General features: G+C 44.2%; 1 protein-coding gene across 5 annotated transcripts in view; it reads right to left on the bottom strand.

Moving 5' to 3' along the window:
- Positions 1-18,502, bottom strand: part of LOC121536646 (histone deacetylase 4-like) — a 176,490-nt gene that overhangs the window by 48,237 nt on the left and 109,751 nt on the right. For all 5 annotated transcript variants that reach the window (XM_041844057.2, XM_041844058.2, XM_041844054.2 and 2 more), the window contains 4 exons: positions 8,934-9,152; positions 7,084-7,276; positions 6,102-6,235; positions 4,229-4,331 (listed from right to left, as the gene is read on the bottom strand). In XM_041844057.2, coding sequence (XP_041699991.1) covers positions 4,229-4,331; positions 6,102-6,235; positions 7,084-7,276; positions 8,934-9,152 — 649 coding nt within the window. The remainder of the gene's footprint in view (positions 1-4,228; positions 4,332-6,101; positions 6,236-7,083; positions 7,277-8,933; positions 9,153-18,502) is intronic.

The following is an 18,502-nucleotide window of genomic DNA, read 5'->3' as shown; positions in this document are numbered from 1 at the left end:
ACTTATGTCATGCAATAAAATGCAAATTAATTACTTAAAAATCATACAATGTGATTTTCTGGATTTTTGTTTTAGATTCCATCTCTCACAGTTGAAGTGTACCTATGATAAATATTACAGACGTCTACATGCTTTGTAAGTAGGAAAACCTGCAAAATCGGCAGTGTATCAAATACTTGTTCTCCCCACTGTATATGGACAAGCAATGACAGAGCTGCATGGACTAAGATACAGTAGAATATTATAGAATACAGTATATACATATGAGATGAGTAATGCAAGATATGTAAACATTATTAAAGTGACTAGTGTTCCATTTCTTAAAGTGGCCAGTGATTTCAATAGAAAGCAGCAGCCTCTAATGTGCTAGTGATGGCTATTTAACAGTCTGATGGCCTTGAGATACAAGCAGTTTTTCATTCTCTCGGTCCCAGGTTTGATGCACCTGGACTGACCTTGCCTTCTGGATGAAAGCGGGGTGAACAGGCAGTGGCTCGGGTGGTTGATGTCCTTGATTATATTTTTGGCCTTCCTGTGACAGCGGGTGCTGTAGGTGTCCTGGAGGGCAGGTAGTTTGCCCCCGGTAATGCGTTCGGCAGACCGCACCACCCTCTGGAGAGCCCTGCGGTTGCGGGTGGTGCAGTTGCCGTACCAGGCGGTGATACAGCCCGACAGGATGCTCTCAATTGTGCATCTGTAAAAGTTTGTGAGGGTTTTAGGTGCCAAGCCAAATTTCTTCAGCCTCCTGAGGTTGAAGAGGCTCTGTTGCGCCTTCTTCACCACACTCACTGTCTGTGTGGGACCCCAGTGTTGAGGATCAGGGAAGTGGAGTTGTTGTTTCCTACCTTCACCACCTGGGGGCGGCCCGTCAGGAAGTCCAGAACCCAGTTGCACAGGGCAGGGTTCAGACCCAGGGCCTCGAGCTTCATGATGAGCTTGGAGGGTACTATGGTGTTGAATGCTGAGCCATAGTAAATGAACAGCATTCTTACATAGGTATTCCTCTTGTCCAGATGGGATAGGGCAGTGTGCAGAGTGATGGCGATTGCATCGTCTGTGGTTCTTTTGGGACGGTAAGCAAATTGAAGTGGGTCTAGGGTGACAGGTAAGGTAGAGGTGATATGATCCTTGACTAGTCTCTCAAAGCATTTCATGATGACAGAGGTGAGTGCTATGGGGCGATGATCATTTTGTTCAGTTGCCTTTGCTTTCTTGGGTACAGGAAAAATGGTGGCCATCTTGAAGCATGTGGGGACAACAGACTGGGATAGGGCGAGATTGAATATGTCCGTAAACACACCAGCCAGCTGCTCTGCGCATGCTCTGAGGACGCGGCTAGGGATGCCGTCTGGGCCGGCAGCCCTGCGGGGGTTAACATGCTTAAATTTCTTACTCACGTCAGCCACGGAGAAGGAGAGCCCACAATCCTTGGAAGTGGGCTGCGTTGGTGGCACTGTGTTATCCTCAAAGCGGGCGAAGAAGGTATTTCGCTTGTCCGGAAGCGAGACGTCGGTGTTGGCGACGTGGCTGGTTTTCCTATTGTAGTCCGTGATTGTCTGTAGACCCTGCCACATACATCTCGTGTCTGAGCCATTGAATTGCGACTCCACTTTGTCTCTATAATGATGTTTTGCCAGTTTAATTGGCTTGCAGAGTGAGTAGCTACACTGTTTGTATTCTGCCATGTTCCCAGTCACCTTGCCATGGTTAAATGCGATGGTTCGCGCTTTCAGTTTTGCGCGAATGCTACCATCTATCCACGGTTTCTGGTTAGGGTAGGTTTTAATAGTCACAACGGTCATAAAATCTCCTATACAGTTCCTGATGAACTCAGTCACCGTTTCAGTGTATTAGTCTAAATTATTTTCACAAGCTACCCGGAACATATCCCAGTCAGCGTGATCAAAACAATCTTGAAGCGTGGATTCCGATTGGTCAGACCAGCGTTGAATAGTCCTTAGCACCGGTACTTCCTGTTTGAGTTTCTGCCTATAGGAAGGGAGGCGCAAAATGGAGTCGCTTGATGGTTTTTGCGACTGCACTTGAAGAAACTTTCAAAGTTCTTGAAATGTTCCGTATTGACTGACCTTCATGTCTTAAAGTAATAATGGACTGTTGTTTCTCCTTGCTTATTTGAGCTGTTCTTGCTATAATATGGATTTGGTATTTTACCAAATAGGGCTATCTTCTGTATACCCCCCTACCTTGTCACAACACAAATGATTGGCTCAACTTTTAAGAAGGCACACCTGTTAATTGAAATGCATTCCAGGTGACTACCTCATGAAGCTGGTTGAGAGAATGCCAAGAGTGTGCAAAGCTGTCATCAAGGCAAAGGGTGGCTATTTGAAGAATCTCAAATATAAAATATATTCTGATTTGTTTAACACTTTTTTGCTTACTACATGATTCCATATGTGTTATTCCATTATGTTTTGATGTCTTCACTATTATTCTACAATGCAGAAAATAGTAAAAATAAAGAAAAACCCTTGAATGAGTAGGTGTGTCCAAACCTTTGACTGGTGCTGTATGTAAGTAAGTATTACAGTCTCTCCAGACAAGAAGTGTCTGCAAGATGACTAAGTTAGACATTATATCCCCCCTTGAGATACAAACTAATCTTGACCTGTACAAATTCTAGCAAAACATCATCAAGTGGAAACCCCACACCCTTAATACAACACCCTGCATGATTTGAGAATATACGCTACACCGGTGTATGTGTATTAGTATAATTGAGCAAGCAGCATTTAACCTTTGGGCCTGAACATTTAAAATGTGTCTAGGTTACCGTTCACTCGTCTTAGTGGGCCCTGAGTTGATCGTAACACTGCATTAATATGAATTAATATAGCAGACGCTCCTAGATTGACTCATCCCACACACACACACACACCAACCACATTTATAATAATAATAATATAATATGCCATTTAGCAGACGCTTTTATCAAAAGCGACTTACAGTCATGCGCGCATAATTTTTTTTTTTGTGTATGGGTGGTCCCGGGGATCGAACCCACTACCTTGGCGTTACAAGCGCCGTGCTCTACCAGCTGAGCTACAGAGGACCACATTTATAGCATAGAGCATCGATGCAAGATAGAATATACAACATAATCACACACAGATGAACACAGTTGAACACTTTTGAAACAGTGCAAGTGGAAATACATACAGTCCATCTGTCCAAAACATTGGTTCCACAGGGGGTACTGTTTTCATGAGAAGACTCATGAAAGCATATAGAATTACTGGTAAAATGCACACGACGGGGTCCTTCAGGGGTACTCCGGGCAGAGCGAAATGTACTTGGTGGTACAGTAACCAAAATAGGTTGAGAACCACTGGTCCAAAACAGTCCAAAACATTTAATGACTACCTTACTCCACAGGCACTGCTGGCTAACTCAGCTATGAAAGCCAGGGTGGTCGTAGTTAGCTGTTTGAGCCAAAATGTCAGTCTCTCTTACTCTCCCAACCGAGAGGAAATCTTTAGGTGATGGATCAGTAAACTTTGGGAGGGAGTAAACACGGAGGGGTGATGTCATGGAAAATTGTGTGTGTGTGTGCATGCGTGTTCATTATTGGCAGAGAGGTGGCGAACAGCTTGACCAACAGCTTAGAGGTAGATTTCAACAAGTTCCACAAATTCCAAATCTGACAAAGAAACACAAGAATAGAACCACAACAAATAAAAAGACTGTTGTTTAGGTAAACAAAACAATCTCTTTGGAGATGTACTGAGTGTCCCTGCTTTGGTCTACACAGAAGGCAATAATGTAGATAATAAAGTTGATAATGATCTGGTAGAGGAACACTATCATTAGACCAGCTTTGTCCTGTAATAATAGACAGCCGAGGTTTAAGAGGAGGGAGAGAGCTGCTATTGTATTATTGTCATACCACTGTCATACTGTAGGCAGTCTTGTTAATTTACTTTGCAGATATAGGGGTCAATCTTAACTTCTGACATGCATTGATGTCAATGGAAGACTATGTGAAATTTTGACTTCGGTGGATGTTGAGATTCGCCCTGCACAATATACCGTGAGCATCTACTCAACGGATCCTGTTTAGTGTACAAAGCAACAACCACTTGGGTCTGGGCCCGTATCTACAAAGGGTCTCAGGAATGCTGATCTAGCACCAGTTTTTCCTTTTAGATCATAATGTATAAGATTATATGGACAGATCCTAGATCAGCCCTCCTGGTGTAGAACGTACTGTCTAGTTTCTGTCGAAGTGGGTTGGTTCCATACAGACGGACGTGGGCCTCAGAGTGAACCGTCTGCAGTTCTTCCAGTGTGGCTTTCCGCCCCCGGATACACTGCAGAGAGACAGAGAAAGAGAGAGGAGGGGAGAGATATAGAGAGAGAGAGAGAGAGAGAGAGAGAGAGAGAGAGAGAGAGAGAGAGAGAGAGAGAGAGAGAGAGAGAGAGAGAAAGAGAGAAAGAGAGTTGGTAACACTTACTATGACACCAGTATCTGTAATTGTGTACCCATTTGTTGTAATGTACTGTTACTTTACTAATCCCCAAGGGCCACCTGAGCTTTTGATGGACAGGAGGGATGGAAGGATGGAGGGATGAAAGGATGGAGGGATGGAAGGATGAAAAGGAGGGAGTAACACCTGCAGCCAGGAATCTCCAATTAGTAACAGTGGAGGTCGTAAATGAGGTATGAAAGGGGGAGTGTGTGTAAGAGCTAGAGAGAGAGAGAGAGAGAGAGAGAGAGAGAGAGAGAGAGAGAGAGAGAGAGAGAGAGAGAGAGAGAGAGAGAGAGAGAGAGCAGAGAAGCGAGAGAGAGAGAGAGAGAGAGAGAGAGAGACAGAGAAAGCAGAGAGAGAGAGAGAGAGAGAGAGACAGAGAGAGAGACAGAGAGAGAGAGAGAGAGAGAGAGAGAGAGAGAGAGAGAGAGAGAGAGAGAGAGAGAGAGAGAGGAGAGGAAGTCTGGGGGTGGAATTTGTTTGCTTGTTTATTTGTTGTTATTATTTCTGTTTGTGCCATTCAGGAAAAACAGACGGTAGCTATGCAACCAAGCGTAGCACTGACGCAATGAACGAGTGAGATGCAGGAGAGATCAGACATGACACCCGCACGCCCGCACACACACACGCGCACACACGTGCCACACACACAGCGATGCGGGAAAGATGATCCCCATTTAGGAAGCATTAGACTGTTTTTAGACCTCTCGAATGAAGAGAAAATAATGCCTCTTGCTGAGCAAATGTGTGTGTGTGTGTGTGTTTGTGTGTGGTAATTGTGTGTGTGCACTTGGTCGTGTGTGCATATGTGAGTGCGTGTGTGTGGATTGTCACAGCACAGGTGCAGGGCATGATAAGACCCACTATAAGCTTTTTATCTCTACCAGCGCTTCAAAACAACCTAATACTTCAAAACAACCTAATACTTCAAAACAACCTAATACTTCAAAACCAACCTAATACTTCAAAACAACCTAATACTTCAAAACAACCTAATACTTCAAAACAACCTAATACTTCAAAACAACCTAATAATTAAAAACCACATAATACTTCAAAACCAACCTAATACTTCAAAACAACCTAATACTTCAAAACAACCTAATACTTCAAAACAAGGCCCTAAGCTAAACAATGATCGAAGGTCGGTTTAGATTTTTTTCCGCCAAATGGTTAAGGTTAGGATTTGGCAAGGGTTAGCTGATCCTAGATCTGTGCCTATGGGCAACTTGCTGTGGGGTGTTTTGTCAATGGGGAGATTGGGCAGCATGGTTTAACACTGCCCCCTCCTGGTCAGAAATGGTGCCTTAGAACACTTTGAAAGTGGAAAAATGGGTACATCTCAGTAGTCTAGGTTAGATGGGAAAAGGAAGCCATTCTACTATTAAGACAGGACGGCGAACAAGCTTCCTAAGTTACTCTGACAGAATGTATACTCTAAAATGGATTCCTCCCCTTAGTCTCTGCACTGATCTGAAAAGTGTATGGGTGAAAACACTCTGCGCAATTACGTATAGGTCAGTGATTCAGTGACTGAAACCATGTGTGTTTGTGTCAGTATAGATTATTGATACACATCCAAGAGATGAGCTTTGGTGATGGTCTCCGTACCTCACACTTGCCCCTCAGTCCTGTCTCCTGTAGTCGAGACCAGATGCTCTGGATGCGTCCAGCGTGCTCTGGGTGTGTGTTGGTGTTGCCACACATACACTGGTGCTTCTGCATCAACGTGTCATACACCAGGCCTGGAGGGTGATGGAAAAACAATGGGTTAGGAAAAACAATGTTAGGTGACTGTTTGGGAGACAGTGGCCGTGTCCGAATACCCTTACACGCGTTCTAAATATTAGGCATTTTGGGTATGCAAAAATAGAACGTTTTATAGAATGTGACATTTTGGAAATGAAGTATGCTTTAAATGCCAGGATGTCATACTCATTTTGGCATTTGATTTTAGTAGAATTCGCTGCACACTAATGAGGAAGAGAATCATATTTTCAGACTTGCGTGTGTTTGACAACAGCTGATAATCAGATAAATTGACGTGCTGTACCAAAATGAACAAACGGCGGCTAGTCAATGCAATCGCGCATTAGATGACACATTCTGAGTGTGGATGATCCTAGTACTTTGACATTTGTTGCTTACTGCGTTCGTTTGTACTAAACAGTACGTTCTAAATAGTATGTAGTACGATTAGTACATAGTATGTAGTTTTAGTAAGCAGTAGGCAAGCCAGATTTTGGACACGGCCATAGATTCTCACTTCCACTCACTTTTTCTTTCTCTCTCTCAAACACACACACACACACACACACACACACACACTTACACACACAGACAGACACACAACCTGTACTGCATGTTTGATCATTATGCTGGACACTGGGGCTCTCAGAGTGGTTTAGAGGGGAAAGAGTCAAGGACTTTATTATTTTTCAGGGAGAGAGGACACATTCATCTAAGAAAACAGGCAGCTAAGCCCTTGCAGACTAAAGGTTAGAGAGAGAGAGATAGAGTGTGTGTGATTGTGTGCATGAGTGCGCACGCGTGTTAGTGTGTGTGGGGCAGGGTTGCTTTTTTGGACACTAACCAGTGGTGAAGCGAGGCTTGGTGGGTGGTTCCTGCTGCACCACGATGGGGGGAAAGCAGGCCGAGGCAGGAGATGATTGGGCCCTGGAGAGGGGGCGGTGAACTGGGAAGGTGATTGACAGGCCAGCTGCCTCCATCGAAGCCTGGTAGTTCCTCAACTGGTGGATTCTCTGCTGCTCCAAAAACACATCCTGCTGCTCACAGAGAGAGAGACAGAGAGAAACAGAGAGAGAGACAGAGAGAAACAGAGAGAGAGACAGAAAGAGAGACAGAGACAGAGAGGCAGAGAGAGAGACAGAGAGAGGCAGAGAGAAACAGAGAGAGAGACAGAAAGAGAGACAGAGACAGAGAGGCAGAGAGAGAGACAGAGAGAGGCAGAGAGAAACAGAGAGAGAGACAGAAATAGAGACAGAGACAGAGAGAGGCAGAGAGAGAGACAGAAAGAGAGACAGAGACAGAGAGAGGCAGAGAGAGAGACAGAGAGAGGCAGAGAGAAACAGAGAGAGATACAGAAAGAGAGACAGAGACAGAGAGAGGCAGAGAGAGAGAGAGACAGAGAGAGGCAGAGAGAGAGACCGAGATAGGCAGAGAGAGAGACAGACAGACAGAGACAGAGAGAGACAGACAGAAAGAGAGACAGAGACAGGCAGAGAGAGAGAGAGAGAGAGAGATGTTACACACACGTAAGTGCTCTCTCTCTCTCTCTCTCTCTCTCACACACATACACTCCAAATTCAGCTATCGTGTGCATCTGTTGAACTGCTGCAAGATTTCTTACTAGCCAGAAGATGGCACTTGATGCATATCATTATCACAGCCAGACAGACGTGAATCAGACATGTGTGAGCTGATTCAGGAGCATAAAAATACAGAGACAAATGCTTTGTAAGTATGCATGTATTCAAATGATCTCATTTATAGTCACCCCAATTAATATGAAAGCCTTCTGGTGGCGCTGGCTATAGGTGTTTGTCATAAGGAGCTATTGGGATTCAGATTCCCAAACTGTATTGCCACTAAGTGAATTGCCACCACTGTAACTAACAGACCAGGATTCGATTAGGCATCGCTCCTGTTCTAACACTTAATTTCCCAGGGGCCCCCAGTGCTCTACTTCCTGCCGGGGGATGTGGGGTTTGTGGGCGTCATGGCAACAGGGAGGACAGTGGATTGGATTTGGACTGACCGCAGGGCTGTATGTTAGACAGGGAGGACATGGTATTGTGTGTATGTGTTTGTGTTTGTGTCGGTGATGATGTGTGTGTCGGTGTGTGGCCCTAGGGAGACTCAGATTCAGCTGTAGAGAGGAGGCGTGAGGCTGCCCTCAGCCATTCAGATAAAAACCTGCACGCTATTTCACTTTGTGAGTAGGAGTATAGTGTGTGTATGTTCAGTGAGAGTAAGCCATGTGTGGGTGTCTGTTTTTCGTGAACTTACTAAAAACCCAAATAGCCTACATTCTGTTCACTATCACCAAAGTGACATGACAAGTGTGTAGTCTTCTCTGTCTGCCTGCCTGCCTGCCTGCCTGCCTGCCTGCCTGCCTGCCTGCCTGCCTGCCTGTCTGTCTGTCTGTCTGTCTGTCTGTCCATCTGGATACTCCAGTTCTTGTCCACTGGTGATGTTAACCATATTTACAAAAAGGAGAAGCTGTAACGGCAACAATTAGGTTGTGTGTGTGTGTGTGTGTGTGTGAGTTTGTGTGTTTGTGTGTCTGCATTTATGCATGTATGCCTGAATATGTGTGTGTGTGTGTGTGTGCGAATGTGCGTGTGCATTTGTGCGTGTATGCATGAATATGTTTGCGTTTGATTGTGTGTCCCCCTCCTCTTCCCGCTCTCGGTCCCGTACCTGTCTGAAGAGCAGCTCCTGGTCAACCACTCTATCTCTGTGGTCCCTCTCCTCTTCCTGGAGGTCCGGGGGCTCCTGCTTGACCGTCATCCCACACATGAGGACTCCGTCCTGGGGACATAGGGCTTGGTGCTCCCTTAGCTCCTCTTCCGTCTCCTCCGGGTGGCTCTCGTGCTGCCTACCCGGCCCCGGCCCTGGCTCGCTGGGCTTGGCCATCATCTGAATGGGGGGAGGGGGGTGGAGGTTAAAGTTTAGAAGACACAGCACTGGGTATGAATAAGTTACACATACCTGTACAAAACCTGTACATACCTGTACAAAACCCAAGTAATATAATAATATTATTATTAATAATAATAATAATAATAATAATAATAATAATAGGACACTTTTTACCCAGAGCGGTAGTCATGCATGCATATTTTTGTTGTATGGCTGGCCCCAGCAACCCATGGCATTGCAAGCGCCATGCTCTACTGACTGAGAAACACAGGACCACATAACGATAAGTAATGATAACTGTTGCAATACATATGTTGTGAAACATCTTATCGCTGGGTGACTCCTTGCTGCCTATGGCCTAGAGGCAGTGTACACTACCGGTCAAAAGTTTTAGAACACCTACTCATTCTAGGGTCTTTCTTTATTTTTACTATTTTCTACATTGTAGAATAATAGTGAATACATCAAAATGATGAAATAACACATATGGAATCATGTAGTAACCAAAAAAGTGTTAAACAAATCTAAATATATTTTATATTTGAGATTCTTCAAATAGCCACCCTTTGCCTTGATGACAGCTTTGCACACTCTTGGCATTCTCTCAACCATATTCACCTGGAATGATTTTCCAACAGTCTTGAAGAAGTTCCCACATATGCTGAGCACTTGTTGGCTGATTTTCCTTCACTCTGCGGTCCGACTCATCCCAAACCATCTCAATTGGGTTGAGGTCGGGGGATTGTGGAGGCCAGGTCATCTGATGTAGCACTCCATCACTCTCCTTCTTGGTAAAATAGCCTGGAGCTGTGTTGGGTCATTGTCCTGTTGAAAAACAAATGATAGTCCCACTAAGCCCAAACCAGATGGGATGGCGTATCGCTGCAAAATGCTGTGGTAGCCATGCTGGTTAAGTGTGCCTTGAATTCTAAATAAATCACAGACAGTGTCACCAGCAAAGCACACCCACACCATCACCCCTCCTCTTCCATGCTTTACGGTGGGAAATGCACATGCAGAGATCATCCGGTCACCCACACCGTGTCTCACAAAGACACGGCGGTTGGAACCAAAAACCTCAAATTTGGACTCCAGACCAAAGGACAAATTTCCACCGGTCTGATGTCCATTGCTCGTGTTTCTTGGCCCAAGCAAGTCTCTTCTTATTGGTGTCCTTTAGTAGTGGTTTCTTTGCAGCAATTTGACCATAAAGGCCTGATTCACACAGTCTCCTCTGAACAGTTGATGTTGAGATGTGTCTGTTACTTGAACTCTGTGATGCATTTATTTGGAATGCAATTTCTGAGGCTGGTAACTCTAATGAACTTATCCTCTGCAGCAGAGGTAACTCTGGGTCTTCCATTCCTGTGGCGGTCCTCATGACAGCCAGTTTCATCACAGTGCTTGATGGTTTTTGCGACTGCACTTGAAGGAACTTTCAAAGTGCTTGAAATTTTCCGTATTGACTGACCTTCATGTCTTAAAGAAATGATGGACAGTCGTTTCTCTTTGCTTATTTTAACTGTTCTTGCCATAATATGGACTTGGTCCCCCCCCCCTACCTTGTCATAACACAACTGATTAGCTCAAATGCATTAAGAAGGAAAGAAATTCCACACAATAACTTTTAAGAAGGCACACCTGTTAATTGAAATGCATTCCAGGTGACTACCTCATGAAGCTGGTTGAGAGAATGCCAAGAGTGTGCAAAGCTGTCATCAAGGCGAAGGGTGGCTATTTGAAGAATCTCAAATCTAAAATATATTTTCATTTGTTTAACACTTTTTTGGTTACTACATTATTTTATTTGTGTTATTTCATAGTTGTGATGTCTTCACTATTATTCTACAATGTATTTAAAAAAAAAACTTGAATGAGTAGGTGTTCTAAAGCTTTTGACCGGTAGTGTACTATTGAGCTGAACGACGAGTCGATAAGCTCACGACCAGTGCTCCGGTGTTGTATCGATGTGCCTGCTAACCTGAGGTGCTTCCTACCGGGCGGCTGTATCATGGTCATGTCGCCGGCGGTAGCTAACGTGGCAATTTTTTTCCCTCCCATGATTTTATTTCAAGTATGATAGCAGCCTACACAATAAATAAAATATTGATAACCATCTAGATGTCACCTTGTACATACATACAGTCTACTACTCAATGGGGAGGGCATGAACAGCAACACTAGGACACAGTGCCCTTCACTCCCGCTTGCCAAGCACTATGAGGGGGGCAGGTAGCCTAGCGGTTACAGAGTTGGGCCAGTAACCAAAATGTCACTGGATTCGAATACATAAGCTGACAAGGTGAAAAATCTGTCGATGTGCCCTTCAGCGAGGCAGTCCAGGAGCGCCATAATACTATTGCTGACCCTGTAAAACAACACTTTTCACTGCACCTATCCGGTGTATGTGACAAAAAAAACATATACAGTGCCCTCGTAAAGTATTCAGACCCCTTGAAGTCCGGTCTGTGGCTGGGCCACTCAAGGACATTCAGAGACTTGTCCCGAAGCCACTCCTGTGTTGTCTTGGCTGTGTGCTTAGAGTCGTTGTACTGTTGGAAGGTGACCCTTCGCCCCAGTCTGAGGTCCTGAGCGCTCTGGAGCAGGATTTCATCAAGGATCTCTCTGTACTTTGCTCCGTTCATCTTTGCCTAGATCCTGGCCAGTCTCCCAGTCCCTGCCGCTGAAAATCATCACCACAGCATGATGCTGCCACCACCCTGCTTCACCGTAGGGATGGTGCCAGGTTTCCTCTAGACGTGACGCTTGGTATTCAGGCCAAAGAGTTCAATCGTGGTTTCATCAGACCAGAGAATCTTGTTTCTCATGGTCTGAGAGTCTTTAGCTGCGTTTTGGCAAACTCCAAGTGGGCTGTCATGTGTATTTTACTGAGGAGTGGCTTCCGTCTGGCCACTCTACTATAAAGGCCTGATTGGTGGAGTGCTGCAGACATGGTTGTCCTTCTGGAAGGTTCTCCTATCTCCACAGAGGAACTCTAGAGCTCTGTCAGTGACCATTGGGTTCTTGGTCACCTCCCTGACCAAGGCCCTTCTCCCCTATTGCTCAGTTTGGCTGGGCGGCCAGCTCTAGGAAGAGTATTGGTGGTTCCAAACTTCTTCCATTTAAGAATGATGGAGGCCACTGTGTTCTTGGGGACCTTCAATGCTGCGGACATTTTTTGTTACCCTTCCCCAGATCTGTGCCTCAACATAATCCTGTCTCGGAGCTCTACGAACAATTGCTTCGACCTCATGGCTTGGTTTTTGCTCTGACATGCACTGTCAACTGTGGTACCTTATATAGACAGGGGTGTGCCTTTCCAAATCATGTCCTATCAATTGAATTTACAGTCCTATATCGACATAACCTGAAAGGTCGCTCAGCAAGGAAGAAGCCACTGCTCCAAAACCGCCATAAAAAAGTCAGACTATGGTTTGCAACTGCACATGGGGACAAAGATCGTACTTTTTCGAGAAATGTCCTCTGGTCTGATGAAACAAAAATAGAACTGTTCGGCCATAATGACCATCGTTATGTTTGGAGGAAAAAGGGGGCTGCTTGCAAGCCGAAGAACACCATCCCAACCGTGAAGCACGGGGGTGGCAGCATCATGCTGTGGGGGTGCTTTGCTGCAGGAGGGACTGGTGCACTTCACAAAATAGATGGCATCATGAGGAAGGAAAATTATGTGGATATATTGAAGCAACATCTCAAGACATCAGTCAGGAAGTTAAAGCTTGGTCGCAAATGGGTCTTCCAAATGAACAATGACCCCAAGCATACTTCCAAAGTTGTGGCAAAAGGACAACAAAGTCAAGGGATTGGAGTGGCCATCACAAAGCCCTGACCTCAAACCTATAGAAAATTTGTGGGCAGAACTGAAAAAGCGTGTGCGAGCAAGGAGGCCTACAAACCTGACTCAGTTACACAAGCTCTGTCAGGAGGAATGGGCCAAAATTCACCCAATTTATTGTGGGAAGCTTGTGGAAGGCTACCCGAAACGTTTGACCCAAGTTAAACAATATAAAGGCAATGCTACCAAATACTAATTGAGTGTATGTAAACTTCTGACCCACTGGGAATGTGATGAAATAAATAAAAGCTGAAATAAATCATTCTCTCTACTATTATTCTGACATTTTACATTCCTAAAATAAAGTGGTGATCCTAACTGACCTAAGACAGGGAATTTTTATTAGGATTAAATGTCAGGAATTGTGAAAAACTGAGTTGAAATGTATTTGGCTAAGGTGTATGTAAACTTCCGACTTCAACTGTATACAGTGGGGGCAAAAAGTATTTAGTCAGCCACCAATTGTGCAAGTTCTCCCACTTAAAAAGATGAGAGAGGCCTGTAATTTTCATCATAGGTACACATCAACTATGACAGACAAATTGAAATTTTTTTTTCTCCAGAAAATCACATTGTAGGATTTTTTATGAATTTATTTGCAAATTATGGTGGAAAATAACTATTTGGTCACCTACAAACAAGCAAGATTTCTGGCTCTCACAGACCTGTAACTACTTCTTTAAGAGGCTCCTCTGTCCTCCACTCGTTACCTGTATTAATGGCACCTGTTTGAACTTGTTATCAGTATAAAAGACACCTGTCCACAACCTCAAACAGTCACACTCCAAACTCCACTATGGCCAAGACCAAAGAGCTGTCAAAGGACACCAGAAACAAAATTGTAGACCTGCACCAGGCTGGGAAGACTGAATCTGCAATAGGTAAGCAGCTTGGTTTGAAGAAATCAACTGTGGGAGCATTATTAGGAAATGGAAGACATACAAGACCACTGATAATCTCCCTCGATTTGGGGCTCCACGCAAGATCTCACCCCGTGGGGTCAAAATGATCACAAGAACGGTGAGCAAAAATCCCAGAACACACGGGGGGACCTAGTGAATGACCTGCAGAGAGCTGGGACCAAAGTAACAAAGCCTACCATCAGTAACACACTACGCCACCAGGGACTCAAATCCTGCAGTGCCAGACGTGTCCCCCTGCTTAAGCCAGTACATGTCCAGGCCCGTCAGATGAAACCAAAATAGAACTTTTTGGTAAAAACTCAACTCGTCGTGTTTGGAGGACAAAGAATGCTGAGTTGCATCCAAATAACACCATACCTACTGTGAAGCATGGGGGTGGAAACATCATGCTTTGGGGCTGTTTTTCTGCAAAGGGACCAGGACGACTGATCCGTGTAAAAGGAAAGAATGAATGGGGCCATGTATCGTGAGATTTTGAGTGAAAACCTCCTTCCATCAGCAAGGGCATTGAAGATGAAATGTGGTTGGGTCTTTCAGCATGACAATGATCCAAAACACACCGCCCGGGCAACGAAGGAGTGGCTTCGTAAGAAGCATTTCAAGGTCCTGGAGTGGCCTAGCCAGTCTCCAGATCTCAACCCCATAGAAAATCTTTGGAGGGAGTTGAAAGTCTGTGTTGCCCAGCGACAGCCCCCAAAACATCACTGCTCTAGAGGAGATCTGCATGTAGGAATGGGCCAAAATACCAGCAACAGTGTGGAAAACCTTGTGAAGACTTACAGAAAACGTTTGACCTGTGTCATTGCCAACAAAGGGTATATAACAAAGTATTGAGAAACTTTTGTTATTGACCAAATACTTATTTTCCACCATAATTTGCAAATAAATTCATAAAAAATCCTACAATGTGATTTTCAGGATTTTTTTTTCTCATTTTGTCTGTCATAGTTGACATGTACCTATGATGAAAATGACAGGCCTCTCTCATTTTTTTAAGTGGGAGAACTTGCACAATTGGTGGCTGACTAAATACTTTTTTCCCCCACTGTATAGAGAGAAAGAGTAGGCAGCCCAGAGAAAGTGAGAGAGATTGACAGACGAGGGCAACAGAAGACAAAAGAAAATGAGACACAGAAATAGAGACAGCGAGAGAGAAGCAAATAGACAAACAGAAAGAGAGAGATATACCTGTATGCAGAGAGAGAAACAGAGAAGGAAATAGGCAGAGAGAGAGTGAGAAAGCGAGAGAGAGAGAGAGAGAGAGAGAGAGAGCGAGAGAGAGAGAGAGAGATAGAGAGAGACAGAGAAAGCGAGAGAGAGAGAGAGAGAGAGAGAGACAGAGAAAGCGAGAGAGAGAGAGAGAGAGAGAGAGAGAGAGCAGAGAAAGCGAGAGAGAGAGAGAGAGAGAGAGAGACAGAGAAAGCAGAGAGAGAGAGAGAGAGAGAGAGAGACAGAGAAAGCGAGAGAGAGAGAGAGAGAGAGAGAGAGAGACAGAGAGAGAGATAGATAGAGAGAGAGAGAGAGAGAGAGAGAGAGAGAGAGAGAGTATCAAGACTGTGGCGGATGATGCTGTGCCAGGCCAGCTGGGTCCATCAGGCTCGGTCGCCACAGGGATGGCAAGGGAAATAACAACACCCCCCACCCACCCCCCGTTTCCAGTGTCCCTGGTCATAGCCACCATTGCTGGCAGACGCACACACAGGGCCCTATTGGCACGACATCAGGGGACCCGGTTGACGTCAGAGCGCTGGTCTCTTGCCTCACCCCCCTGTCCCTCTTCTCCAAACACAAGCCTCTCTTTTTACACACAAATCCCCCCCCCCCTTCTTCAATCTCATTGACTCCCTCTTTCTGTAACTCTCTCTTTTAACACTAGAAGTGCCGAGGCAATCATTTTGAATTTAAAATTGAAATATCTCTGCCATTTTTAAAGTCATGCTCCCTTCCATCCTTGACTTTTCCTAAAAAAGTATATTTAACACGTTGTTAGAACTGCAAAATCACAAACATAAGTAGTTTTAAGAGGAAATGTAATTTTCACCCCCTGCCCCTCATTCGCATGCTGATGATTGCCCATCGAAACTGAACTTAAACTATATCGAAACTAAATTCATACATATAATAATAGAGTTGGCCTAAAGACAGGATTAAATTGACAATAGTCTGATGGGTGACAGAATTATCAATTGTCAAATTGTATATGAACAGATGGGCCAGTGCAGCTTGGAAATGGTGCGTCACAGACGCCTCACAGGTCCTCAACCAGCAGCTTCATTAAATAGTACCCGCAAAACACCAGTCTCAACGTCAACAGTGAAGAGGTGACTCCGGGATGCTGACCTTCAGAGTTGCAAAGAAAAAGCCTTATCTTAGACTGGCCAATAAAAATAAAAGATGGGCAAAAGAACACAGACACTGGACTTTTTCTTTGCAACTCTGCCTAGAAGGTCAGAATCCCGGAGTCGCCTCTTCACTGTTGACGTTGAGACTGGTGTTTTGCAGGTACTATTTAATGAAGCTGCCAGTTGAGGACCTGTGAGGCGTCTGTTTCTCAAACTAGACACTCTAATGTATTTGTCCTCTTGCTCAGTTGTGCACCGGGGCCTCACACTCTTTCTATTCTGGTTAGAGCCTGTTTATGCTGTTCTGTGAAGGGAGTAGTACACAGCGTTGTACGAGATTTTCAGTTTCTTGGCAATTTCTCACATGGAATAGCCTTCATTTCTCAGAACAAGAATAGACTGACGAGTTTCAGAAGAAAGTTATTTGTTTCTGGCCATTTTGAGCCTGTAATAGAACCCACAATTGCTGATGCTCCAGATACTCAACTAGTCTCAAGAAGGCCAGTTGTATTGCTTCTTTCATCAGCACAACAGTTTTCAGCTGTGCTAACATAATTGCAAAATGGTTTTCTAATGATCAATTAGCCTTTTAAAATGATCAACTTGGATTAGCAAACACAACGTGCCATTGGAACACAGGACTGATGGTTGCTGATAATGGGCCTCTTTACGCCTATGTAGATATTCCATTACAAATCTGCCGTTTCCAGCTACAATAGCCATTTACAACATTAACAATGTCTACACTGTAAAAAAATCCGAAAGCATATATGAAACTTATTTATTAGAATGTTAGAATGTTGCAGTCAAAATGACTGCTCATTGGCTCAAAGTGTGGTCCCTCCAGGCCCGGCTTTTCTGGAGTTAAAGGGGAAACACACTTTTGGGATTTGAGCCAGCCACATCAGAGATGAGATTGCTTTGAAGTTGAAGCCTACTGTAGTTCCTTTAATGCTTAATAAACTGGTAGTTAAAAACAACTCCTCAACACTGTTAATATCCAACTATACATGTTTCAATCATTTCAGCTTTATAGTACCTTTCATCCAAAACATGAAGCAAAAACCAAGGCTCCGTCAAATACATATCTTTTTTGACAGTAGATGACAATCTAACAGTAGCACTATGGAAGTATTGATATCATGGATCACCAGCAAACAATCAATGGATCCTGAGTGTCAGCAACCCAAAATATGACTGAGTTGATTTAACCGCATCATACTAACACAGATCCTACCACTTCCATTGCTTGTCAAACAACAAAGCTAATGCTAAACCATTGGGAATTAAACTAAGCCATATTCTCCATATTCTTAATGGATGACCACCGGGAATTCTGAGGTACATTCTGAGGTAAAAAGTAGGTGAAAACAACAGAGTCCCATAGTGGATAATTAAGTGATAATGCCCCTGAAGGTGGTGTTTGGAGGATATATTGGCACGGGTGTTGTCGAGAGCCAGCAAACCGTGCCAATATATCCTCCAAACACAGGCTTCGAGGGCATAACGGGTTACCAACATATTCAAATAATGATTGACATATTTTCACTAAAAACTTTATTTTGATTCATTTATTCATTCCATGGGCCCAGTCAGTCGTTCTAAATGTTCAATTTCCATGCTGGCTAGCAACATTCTTATCCATTGCTTGCTAGGTAGCCAACTATGGTCACATCAAACAGTGCAGTCATCTATAACAATGAGCTAATTAAAACTATGCTGATTTATGATTCCAACTGTCTGAGAAAAGCAGTCTCTCATCCTGACACGTTAATCCTCAATTGGACAGTGGAGATCGAATGTCAATATTGAAACAATGTTGCAAAGGTCGGAGAGAAAGACAACAAGGTTTATACAAATCTCTGCTGTTGAAAACCAAATGCTAGTCTAAAAGATAGGGGAGATGTCTAGATGCTTTTTCACAGTGGAGCTCAAGTTTATAAATTGCCTGGTTGGGCTGATGAGACAGTAGATTGCGCAGTGGGATGGAACAGTAAATAGGTATTACAACGTCATAGCCTTAGCCAGTGGTAACTTGCGGAATAGACACCGTTTGGAATGCGGTTTTAACCAATCAGCATCCATGATTAGATCCACCTGTTGTATAATAGCATACAATCGTCAGGAATGTCACAAAACATGAGAAATTCAAGAGGGAGAAAAAATAGCAATAATTATCTCTACACCCTCATCCTGCTCCGACCTTATGATTCTCCATCCTCCCTAATC

This window comes from Coregonus clupeaformis, chromosome 23 (assembly GCF_020615455.1).
Source record: "Coregonus clupeaformis isolate EN_2021a chromosome 23, ASM2061545v1, whole genome shotgun sequence".
Classification (NCBI taxonomy): domain Eukaryota; kingdom Metazoa; phylum Chordata; class Actinopteri; order Salmoniformes; family Salmonidae; genus Coregonus; species Coregonus clupeaformis.
Note: the sequence above shows the minus strand (reverse complement) of the source record. Positions and strands in the feature narration are given on the sequence as shown.